The following is a 12,254-nucleotide window of genomic DNA, read 5'->3' as shown; positions in this document are numbered from 1 at the left end:
CAAACTTCAATGCTGGTTTCATTCGACCATCAGAAGCTTTTAGCAAGTTTGGATGTTTTCTTTACAAGTTTTATTTATCATTTTAGAGTCTGACTTCTGAATTCAGACACACAGAAAACGTTTCCACCTCCGGAGTAAAACCAGACACGAACTTTACAGTTTTTGGCTCTGATTGAGATTCTGAAAGATGGAGTTTTTTCCATCCATTCCCACTGATGAATTGCAACTAGAAAATTAGAAATATTCTTTTTTTTTTTTTTAGAAAATTCAAAATGATGACAACGAGCTACATGCAAGACACACAAGCCTACAGACCAGAAAGACGCACAGACAGTCCGGTTTATTTGGGATTTTCCGTGTTCAGCCATCTGACTAACAATCGGACTTTGGCGGTCCTGGAGAACACTCTTGCTTGATATTGATTGGCCTGTCTGCGCTGAGACAGATGAATGCATTAGTACCCAGCTCACCCTGCCACTGGAAATATATTAAGTTCATGTATTAGGCACCCTGTCTGGTTGCCATGGAGATGCACCAGGAGCGAGGGATCGGGGAGAAGAAGGATGGGGGAGCGGAGGAGACGAGGAGGCGAGTGGGGGATACAGGATGCGATGAGGCAGTTGAGTTGATTTGTAGTCCTGCTCCCTCTTCGTTTATTTCTGTCGCTCAAGCGTCCGCTCTCACCTCCGTCCCCTCCTCTTCCTTTGTCTCATGACTTCAGTTTCTTTTCGCTTGAAGACTCTGTGTGAACTTTATCGGGAAAAACATTCAATTTTCACCTCTTTTGTTCTGCATTTCCCCCTCTGACTGGCTCCCGACTCGCCTTCCGTCTCGTTTATTGAAAATGAAATAAAATTCTGATTTTACTTGAATTGTCTTGCCAACATTCCTTCTTGCTTTGCCCTGACACATACCTGGGCGTTAAACTCCCCTTTTATCTGCCCCTCTCCCCCTCATCTGCGCCACCTCCCTCCTCGGCTCACGCCATCTCTGTGCTCTGCAGTAAAACTGGTGCATTGAGGCAGCAGGAAATGGGGAATAGAGACAATAGAATAGAGGAAATACAGAAGATACTTTCTGCTCTCAGACCCAAACGCAAACCCCGCAAGCTCATAGACATTTGGACGTATGTAAAATATGGTTTTAAGCCTCTCAAGTTGTTCTTGCAGCCTGAAGAATTTGAATTTCTTCACATGTTGTCACCATGGAAGCTGGATTTAAAGAAAAACAAAAACATTTGCTCAGTTTGGAGCTCCTGCTAAAAATAACCATGGCTGTTTTATGGCTTACAAGTGTTAGTTTGCTGATTTGCCCCTCTCTGAGCTGCTATATCTGCTTTATCAAGCCGCAAGTCAGTGGTCGGCTGTGCGTAGGTTACGTCGTGAGTGCAACTAAAGTCAACAGCGTTGACGAATGCTTCAGGTCTCTGGATCGCATATTCAACCTGAATGAGACAGTGGTGAAGGCTGGAAGAGCGGGTAGGGGTCAAGCAGTCGATTTGTCTTTTAATTCCAGCAAAGCAAAGATGTGATGTGTTTCCCCTCTCCAGCCGGAGGTTTAGAAAGCAGGCTGAAGGAGATCCTGGAAGCAGAGATCTTTCCCATAGTGAAAGACTTTCAGGGAAAGCGGAATATGGGTAACTAAATTACCTCCTCCAGTAGAGAGCAGTGAGTTGTTAAGTGAGGTCTGAAAATTAGACGTTTCTGAAATGATGCCCTGAAGCATGGGATTCACCCAGATGTTTTGAGACAAATATCTCCTGTCCTCCTTCTCCTCCGTCTACCAGACACTGTGTATGAACGCAGGTTGCGGAAAGCAGCAGACAATTTCATTGAAGCTGCCTCCAAACTGCCTAGAGGTGAGACATTCGCTCTTACACTTACCTTCATCTTTTCATCTAAACTAAGGCATCACCACTCCCTCTGATCTCTTTAATCTCTCTGTGATAATCTAGTTATGTTGATTCAGCCTTTAAAACACTGTGGAAGCCAAATCACATGTGCAATAAATCAAATCATGTAATGACGAAAATCTTTTCCCCCCACAGATAATAAGTGCATCCCTCCATGTGGTGAGTGCCAAACTGCTTATACAAAATCCTTAAAATGAAATGCAAAATGACTTTCAAATACTTACAATTTTGTCATGTGACAACTACAAGCCAGCACAAACTAGTGCAGAGAAAGTAAAAGTAATTTTGTGCAGATCGCATCCAGAAGAACAAGGAGCAGATCGGACAGGTCAATAAAGCTGTTGAGAATTTTAGGTTTTAAAAAAAATATACCAAGCTACTGCACCCTTTCTCTTCCATCAATTGAACATGGAAAAAAGAATTGCACATCAGTGAACAAAACATGGTCATCCAGCTTGGCTAGCAGGAGGGCATTACAAAGTGATGTAACCAAGAGCCTCTTGGTCACTGGAGGAGCAGCAGAGATGCAAAGTTTCACCTTTCTTTACAGTTCAACTATTAATATTCAACTCTGAGAGACGAGCAAGACAGTTGACTTGTTAAACAAAAAGGCTAAACATTTTCCCTCTGCAGTGTGCAACAAGCAAACGTGCAGAAGAATGTGCTTTGGTCAGACAAAATGTAAAAACTAACAACCTGAGCTCAGCATGGTGGCAGATACAAATGGATGGCTCACTTTCCAGGTTTATATTTTTCATAAAAAATGAAAATCATCAATCATTCTCCTCCCACTTTATAATTGCACACTATTTTGAGTCGAATTGTCATAAAAGTTAGGGATCACAACAAATAACCCCATAGTAAAAACCACCAACAACTTGTTTCAATAATTCAAATACTCTACGCATTCATACGCAGAGTGGAAACTCTTGAAACTATCGCAGAAGTTAACATCCCTGGTGCTCCTTACATCCACTCAAGGTACGAGATTGACTGCTGTGCAAACTGCAGCCAATGACGTGTCAAGCTCAGGTATTTCGTCTCCCCATGCTGCATTATTTTTAACAGTTCAGATATTCTTCTTGACAAAACCCACACACCGGTGAATTATCTGCAAATAGGCCAGTAGTGTAGGATATGTCAGGTCTTTTCCTTCTCACACGTTCACATTTAAGCCAAAATGCTGCACATAATGGATTTTTGAAGTGGCAGTGATATGTTCATTTTGTTCTGTAGGATGAAGTCAATCAGGGAGAGACCAAAGTAGACATGTATCCCCTGAAACTAACTCCACTCGTAAAGATGTTTTAGGGGTTGATTTCAATATTATCTGATGAACCTTTGAGTGATAGGAAGCGATGTCTGATCAATGATTTTCTTTAGGTAAAGAAAAAAATAGGGCAGTGTAAAAAAATAATGAAACTGCAATTTCCTAAACAACAATAGTATTTAAAGATTAAGTTCGATTGAAAAATAATTTGAGATATTGTATTCTTAGAATACCACGCATGAAGATCACTGGTGGCACATGGCTTCCTTCTTCCATTTTCTTTGTAAATTATAATTAATTTAGTGTAAATAAACATACAATGCAGTGATTATAGGGTCATAACTCTTTTTTTGTGATTTGCATAAACCTCTCCGATGTTTCTGAGATCTGAGGTGTTTTAAGACGGTGGAAGTTCACTTTTCTTCCTGACCTCTCATACATTAGCTTCAGGGAATCTGGATTTATCCAAAATAAAGACGTCGAGTGATTTATCTCCTGCATGTTTAACATATTACCTGCTGATAACCTATTAATTTTGCTTTAAAATGGCATCCTTTAACACTAGTTCAATGCTTCCAGGTTTTCAGAATATAGATGCTGCGTACAACTGCATAACCTGCCAGTACGACTCCTGCTTATTTCCACTCGACTGTCCAGGTGAGAACGTAATTCACTGCCCGACAGATTTTGTTACATCACAGCTAAAGAAGACGTGCTAATCCAGACTTGACAGTTCCTTAAATAACTATATTTTCCCCTTCATAAATCCTGATCCCTGAAATGCTCCGTGTTTGATCCTTCAAATGCTCTTAGCTAAAAAGTCAGGATTGGAAAATGAGACAGTGGAAAGGTTTTTATTTCCGCACATTATATCTTTTTGCACAGAGCCCTCGAGGTTCTCTTTAAGTCGATGACTTCTTTATGCGGGTGACAGCCGACTCCCACACACGGCGGTGTTCGTATCACCCCTGTACAGCTCAGCCAATGTTTAGCATATCATCACTTTTGCTGCACTCCTCTGAGACTAGGCTTAAGTATTATCATTAAGGAAGGCTCAGACTGCAAGCGCTGCCCTCTGTGAATGTTATCCATGTGCGTGTGTCTCTGTCTGTGTGCTTGTGGGTGGCTGTATGTTTATTTCAGTTGAAGATATTGAAGTAAAGGAGGGTAGAGGGATCCAAATGCGGTGCGATGTGCCATTTGACCTACCAAATGATATTGAGGTGGTCTGGAAGTTTGCAGAGGAGGTATGCTCAAAACACAGTAATCCAGACTCTCAAAGGATTAGCTCAACATCTTCTATGCGATCGTTACGTAAAATTATAAGCAGATACTTCTGGGAACAGGTTTTGTAAACACAGTGAAGCAGAAAATGATTCAAACCACATGCAGATTGAAAGTAAAGTTTAAGGTAATACTTTAATTTTAACAACATATTTCTTCTGACTCAATATAATAATTGCACATTTTCGCAAAGATCTGGCAGTTATGTAAGGCAGTACTTCAGTAGATAAAATAATCAGTCAAAAGGGAACAATTTATGCAAAGCATGACTTCAAAAACATGCTTAGTTATTATAAAAAGTTGCAAAATTGTTCACAAGATGCAATTGCAGACATATGAGTATTTAAACAATCGAGAAGAGATATAAAAACTAATTGAAGCCAAACCAAAATATATAACTGGTCATAACTGTGAAAAAAAATATAATAATTACAGATGAAACAAAAAACTTTTGCAAAATTATTATATTTTATTGAGCATCATAGCTGATCTTTAATAAAACTATTATCAGCTATCACTAATAATAGAAGTAATTTCACTCCCATGTCGTTTTTCTGCATGGATCTCCAGCTAAATCAGACTTAGCTTCAGAACTGGATGGTCAGTTTACTTGAATTTTGTCTGAAGCAGATTGTTGACCTCAACCTACAAATGTTACAAAACTCTGAACTGAGGATCTTCCTGCAATCTGAATCGACTCCTTCAGACAAACAGCTGCATCTTCCTCCACAGTTCAAGACGCAGGAGACGGAGCAGTTTAAGGGTGACTGCAGGACCCGACAGGCTTTACTCCATTTCATCAACCACCACTGAGCATCAGGGCACCTACCAGTGTGAGATTTTCTCAGGCATTCGATCCATCGTCAGGCTTTACTTCTACGTCACAGGTAACAGGAAGTGCCAGATGTTCAGTGACAACATAGAAACCGAGGTTTTTATGCTAAATGGGGCTCATGTGACTGTTTAAAGGAAAGTTATGTAGATTGATGTAGAGTTCATCCCTGTTTTGATCATGTAAAATAATAAAGAGATATTAGTGCAGAATATGACACACAACATTTTGCTGAAGTTTGAAATCCTTTTCTAACAAAGTTTTTCTGATCAGTAGTTGGACTTAATATTATCAGCAATTGTCTGTTTATTTATTGTAAATGCAAAGTGTTCAAATGGAGGGCAAAAGAAGAACAACTCTACAGCAGGTGAACGGGATGCACAGTGGCTCTTTCTGAAATGAGAAAGAATCAAAACAGATACGACGCAGAACCAGAATCATCTTGGATGTGCTAAAATTTGTGCTAAAATTACTTTGGCAATCACTAAAATACACTCAGGTGGAAATAATTTATTGAGATTTAAAGAAAATGTTTTATCCACCTTCAGAAAGTCTACAGATATAAACAGTAGGAACATTTTCAAACATTATCGGAAAGCCTGACTCCTTACATCCAATATGTTCATTTTATCTACAACTTTAAAATTGGAAATCCAGAACTTGTATTGTATACATACAGTGCCTTGCAAAAATAAACAGACACTATGAGGTTTTTCACATTTTGTTCCAACATAAATACAAATATCAAAGTTTTTACTGGGATTTGAGTTGCTGAAAATGCATCGGATTTTGTTCTGGACTTTGACTAGATCAGTCTAACACATGAAGTTTGACAACTTCTTCATGCCACTCTTTCCCAGAGGCCATGTTTGTGTTGCACAGCGCCGATGGTTGTCCTGTCTAATAATTCTCCACCTAATTATAGTGTTGATTTGTTCGGTGTTCATTTGTGATTTTTTTCAAATAAATTGGTCTAGTTTTTGTTGCAGGGCGTCAGAAACAAGGGCGAACTAAAAACTTCACTCCACTTTGCAGATTTTTATTTGTCAAAAAAAAAAAGATTGTGATTTTTTCACTTTTATTTTCTACTTTGTGTCGATTGGACCGTTGTGATTGTCGTGACAACATGTGAATGCTCTTTGCAAGGCGTGTAGAATGAAAAAAGATCAAAACGTACACTAATACTCCCATCGATGTCCTTGCATATCTTTCTGCGTCTCTGTGTCTTTAAGTGATCCCCCAGCCTGTGGTGGGCCACACAGCGCTGCAGGGGATATTTGACCAGGCTCTGCTCCCAAGAGGGCAGTTTCTCACCGCGCCTGATGCTGCTCCTCACTTCTTCCTCCACCACCGCCTCCTGTTTCTTCTCACCACCTGTTTAGCCACTTCTCTGCTGCTGCTGTCCGTCTCCGTGGGGTGAAGACAAAGCTATTATTTGGACAATATAAGACATTGGCAACAATCGGCATTCCTGTGAGCATGCATTTTTAGTTGTGTCTTTGTCGTTGGCTGTTTCAGGTTCCTGTACTGGTTGTCAGTAGCGGAGGTCGACCATCCTGTAGCGGATTCGGATGAAGAAGATTATTTTGGTGTTTCGTTGTTAGAAATATGAAAAAGAGCAACTTGTATTAAAAATGTACACAAAGTACTGGATATTCTGTGAAGCATTATGTCATACTTAGATGGAAACGTGTGTGTAACTCTTCTCACCACTAGAGGTCAGGAGACACATTTTCATCAGAATAATTGACAATGACTTTCTGCATCCATGCAGCATAAAAACGAGTTGTTTTGATCAAAGTACAACAAATTTTAGAGTATAACATGAAATGTGTCTTTGTGAAAGTATAGCTCAGTTTATGCATATTTAAACCATCGAATAACTACAATCAGAAATAATTTTTAAATATGATTAAAACATTGACAAAATGGTAGGTTTACCTTTTTTATACCTGGATCAAATCTTAAAACTTTTGCTTGCTCTCATATTATTTGCAGTGACAAACCAGTGTAAAAATCTGATTATGCCTTTCATGGCCTTGTTCATTTTTGTTCTTTTAATTTTTCCCCTGTTTTGACGTATTCCAACTACAATAAGCTTTATTGCAAAGCATGAGAACAAAAAGAAAGCAGAACAAACTTGTTGAGTAGAAGGAATTTGGCACATAAGTTTCAAGCTCATTCAAAAAGTATAGAGGCCATTCGAATTCAACTCCCTTTTTCTCTTTGCTTATTCAGGTCTGCCTGTGTGTAATTAAATTTCAAGACGAAGCCAGACGTTTTGTGAAAGCCTTGAAGTTTTTTTTCTTAGAGAATATAGGATAAAGAGCATTGAGAGGAATAAACAGGCTATCAGAAAGATCAGGAAGAATGTTGGGTGGAAGAATAGATTAGGGTTATGAAATCCAACAATATCAATATTGCACACTTCAATCCATTATCCCCAAATGTAATGGCACGACTGCAAACCTACCAAGACTTGGAAATCCACCTTGGCCAGCAGACTGTCCAGCAAGAAGCTCAGAGGCCAGAGGACCTGCAGAGATTCATTGTTCAGAGGGAGGAATAAATCAAATCAGATATATATCAGATATATATATTATATATAAATGTATAGCATGCTGTTTATATGTATATAAACAGCATGCTAAAGGCTACTAATGATTTAAGACTAAGTCAGTCACTAAATATGCAGGCAGTGATATAGTGGAAAGGTTTAAATCAGAGTAACACGTTCGTGGGCTGGAATGGCCTTGATGTTTGCAGACATTTCTAATCTGATTTGATTGAGCTGAAGAATAGAGAAAACCTTCAGTCTCTCAATGAGCACAGCTGGTAGACATGTCCCAAAAGACTTTCAGCTGTAATTCTAGTGAAAGTTGTCTTTACAAGGTATTGACACAGAATTCAATCACACAGACTGAATAAAAATAGATGCTGCAATTTTCAGGTATTTATATGCTAAAAAGAAAGAAAGAAAATAAAACATTTTTCAAATGTGTTTCACTTTTCATCCCTCTAATAATTAGGTGCCACTACTGATGTCTGCTGTTGCAAAGTAACAAAATCTCAACGTTTCAGGAGCTATTCATAGTTTTTATGTTTTATGTTTTCCTATTTGTTTCCTATTTGTTACTTATCGGTTGCATGTTTGTTCGGCCGTGACGTTTTGTGTTTGCTATCCCAAAATGTCGTTTTCATTGTTTTACTTATCAGATCAGTCATATCACCAATATAAGTCACAGCAGACAAGGCACTGAATGATAACACACATGAGAACATGTAATCCTACTAGATAGAGTGCAGCAACAAAATGCATAAAAAAGCTACTGAGAAGGAAGTAAAAGTACGTAAGTACTGTTGTCATGGAACGACTGCATAACCAGGCCGAAATTTTAATTGAAAAGCGGGCAACACATTTCATTCACTCAGTGAAGCGTGCTGTTCTGAACAGTGTGGCCTGGCCTGCTTCTGGACACTCTGGGCTAAAATAAAGGTATTTTTCATGTTTCACCAGCAAAAGAAGGATTTGATACTGTAGCCTAAAGACCACCAGGGGGCAGCAAAATCCAGCCTGTCATGTCTGCTCAACAAACAGCAATCACACAGTTTGGAGCTTTCTACACTTACCTTGAATTCATTTTGAACTTTGTGGTGAAATCAGTTTTGTGTCACAACCAGATTGTGACCCAGAGATGATCTGGTTGCTAAACACAACACCATCAAAACACATCTGTAAAAGGGGAAGTACTTGCAAAACTGACAATTTTCTAAAAAAAATGTGACAATTCACTCATTTGCTTAAACATTTTCTACAACAATTAATCACTCAAAATTGCTCAGCACAGAACTGCTGAAGCGCAGGTTCTGTGTCCCGAGACTCAGTCAGAGGTTGATGAGCTGGATGTGTATGTGAGATCAGCCTGAACAGAAACAAATATCAATTCTGAAATAAAGGAATTTCTCTTAGTGACTTTGCTTTTTTTTATTTTTTTTTTTTTAGAAAACAATTAGAAATAAATCGTATAAAATTATTCGATTGCTTGAAGTCCTTTCTCATTTTGGGCAAAAAGGTTCCGATTTCTACCGTGCATCATACAAACACAAATTATTTTTTGTGAGTTGTGGCAACAAAACATCCTTGATTTACAATTGAGTCACAGCCATCAGGTGCTCGAAACAGAATCAGTATAATTTACGTCATGGGCGACGCCGTTAAGTCGAGTGATATGCACAGCGGGGTTGGTCACTGGAGCAGAGGGAAAGGCCAGGACCAATCCTCAAAAAAGAGAATATTATATAACCATGTGAACGAGGAAAATACCATCCTGCAAGAGTCAACAAAGTATTTACCATAACATTATATCTTCCAAGAAAACACACAATTTTTAAGTAAATTTGTTAATTGTTTCATCTGCCAAAAAAAAACAAAAACCCTTCACTTTATTTAACCTCTTTGAAAATGCCTTCTCTCCTCATCTCACCAGACATCCCTCAACGTTATTTTGAGTGTCTTTGATAGTGTGTTTTTCAGGCATCGATTTCCCTCATAAAATCTAAGATCTTGAGAAAATCACCTTGTTTTGTGAAGTTTCTGTTTCAAGATGTCATTTGTTGATAAATGCTTAGGGAGTCAGAGTCTCAAACTCAGCATTTCAGACAGAGTTTTAATGTCATTCTGCTTTTTCAACGCTGTTATTAAAATCTCCCTTTATTTTAAGTGCAGATGTGTTTTTCATAGCTATACTTTAGTCCTTTATGCTGTCACAGCATTCACATGTTGTCTGCAGAGGTGGTCACTCACCTTTATTTGAGAACCAATTTCAAAACTTAAATACTGTTAAGAGTTGTTTTACTGCACCAAACTTTTTCTTGAGTAATATTATTAAGTATCATTACTTGCTTGAGTTATGAATTTCTGAATACTTTATCCTCTTTGAGTCACTTTACTGGATGAAGAACAAACCCGTTTTAAGCAAAAACGCACCGGACACAACAGTTTAGCTAAAGCGAAAACTCTTTTTTGATTCCACTTTCTAGCCTGTTATGCTGCAATATTAATCTTATTTTCTTATACAGAGCCTTTGGTGAAACATCAGCCCTTAAAAAGCAAGAACCAAACATTTCTCATATTTTAACAATTCATAAACTGCCTGTGTTTATTGTTAGGACTAAGGAAATATGCTTATGATCTCACAAGTCAATCGTGACTGTGTGATTTTGGCAGGCTTACTGAAGGTGTTTGTCACAACCTGCCCTTTCTGCAAACATTTAATTCATTTGTAATTGGACTTTGACTTGGATTGTTGAAACGTCACCTGGAGAAAGTTTCAGTGACTCCCCGGCGTGTGCCGCTGTCTGCAAGGCCGTAACTAAACATTTTAAGGACTTAAGATTATATTAATAATTACATACCCTTGCTGAATTTATATTTAACTCCAATGAAGTAGGAGGCTTCTTTTTTATCAGTATCTGGAGAGGCAGTCCTCCTTTCCCCTGGTTGATTCTTCAACGACTTGATTTGTTTCCTTTTAAATCATGTATTATGACAAAAAACAGTTTTAGTCCTGAACACAATAGGTGGAGTAAATTCTTGACAAAACCCTTTTCCACATTTCCAAATGAATCTTTTCAAGCCTTTACGTCTGTTAATTATGATGATTATGATACAATATGTTTTTTAATCTGAAAGAAAAACGTCATTGCAAACCATATTCTAATTTATTGAATATGACCGCACCTTCTGTTAAAATTATCTGATAAAATAAATTTATGATGACAAATGTCAGTTTACTAAAGCATTTCATTTTGTAACTACTACGTACAGCAGTAAAAAAATTTTTTAGCTAATATCCACACATTGTCAAAAATCTAAATACATTTTAACCTTATGAAAGTAGATTAAGATTTTTAAGAGACTGCTTTTGACATTAAAATGCTGTTTCTAAAAATAATAAAAATAATATGTGCTGCAGGAATGATGACTGTTTACACAGAATAGATGGACACATCAGGCTCAACCTATCAGTATACTTGATATTTAAAATACAGAAGGTCAATCAATCTTGCTTGTTGAGACGCCTGGTAGCATTAGATTTATGATTGCACAATAAATCCTGTACGGTCAGCACATCTGGAACTCTTCATGCAATGGACTGATTTGTCACAGGGCAAACATAGACATACAGCGCAGCCACGCCTGCATTCTCAATAACAAAGTGAATCTGTAGTATCCAAGGTATGTAACTGGAGGACATGGAGAAAGATATGCAGGTCTATCAGAACATTTGAAAAACCTGAGAAAAGTCTCAGCTTTCTGTTTTGCTTTTTCAGAGCGTAAAACTAAAGTTTATTTAAAATTTGAGCCGCCTGTATGTGCGGATCGTCTAAGTCCTGGATGAAAACGAGCGCACTCACACTGCTTCTCGCAATTGTCTGAAGTGAGTGCGGATGTCTTCTTGGCAGAAAACACACACGATGTGAGCACAGAGTAGGATCTGCGGGGCCTTATAAAGCTCTCGTGGAGTTCCTAAAAATAGTCAGACATGACTCAAAGCTTTTCATTTAGCAAGCAGAAAGTTGTAGTGTTTCCACTGGACCGTCTGCTTGCCAGGGCAACTTATCCTTGTGACAAAACACACTGGAAATATAGGCAGTGTGGGTGTTGTTTTTCTTCCCCACATGTTATATTACTCATGGTGGATGAATGCTCATTTAGTTTGGATATTTTTTATGTCAGAATATTGATACCTTAATGGTCATTGCCCTTCCCTGAGCTCCTCTATACTGTCTCATTGTTGATACAGCCATAAATCTGTTTTCTTTGAGAATAGTCTATAGATACAAGACGTGTTGTTTTCCTAAGCTGCTTGAGAGTTTTGCCTATCTTCAGATTTGCACATAAGGCTGACGTTAGAAAGCTCTTCATAATGTTGACCACATTATTCAGGGTGTAG

The 12,254-nt window shown here is 38.3% G+C and overlaps 1 protein-coding gene across 1 annotated transcript; it reads left to right on the top strand.

Annotated features, from left to right (window-relative positions):
- Positions 1–281: 281 nt before the first annotated feature.
- Positions 282–7,583, top strand: LOC129367425 (sperm acrosome membrane-associated protein 6-like). Its single transcript, XM_055041817.1, is given in 10 exon segments — positions 282–1,478; positions 1,550–1,636; positions 1,787–1,858; positions 2,048–2,071; positions 3,762–3,839; positions 4,326–4,429; positions 5,199–5,227; positions 5,229–5,353; positions 6,531–6,714; positions 6,817–7,583. Coding segments are annotated over 10 exon segments (1,071 nt in total). The 5' UTR covers positions 282–1,204; the 3' UTR covers positions 6,911–7,583.
- Positions 7,584–12,254: the final 4,671 nt, after the last annotated feature.

This window comes from Poeciliopsis prolifica, unplaced genomic scaffold (genome assembly GCF_027474105.1).
Source record: "Poeciliopsis prolifica strain line A6 unplaced genomic scaffold, Auburn_PproV2 SCAFFOLD017, whole genome shotgun sequence".
Taxonomy (NCBI): domain Eukaryota; kingdom Metazoa; phylum Chordata; class Actinopteri; order Cyprinodontiformes; family Poeciliidae; genus Poeciliopsis; species Poeciliopsis prolifica.
The sequence above is the reverse complement of the archived record's forward strand: the minus strand, read 5'-3'. Positions and strand labels throughout refer to the sequence as shown.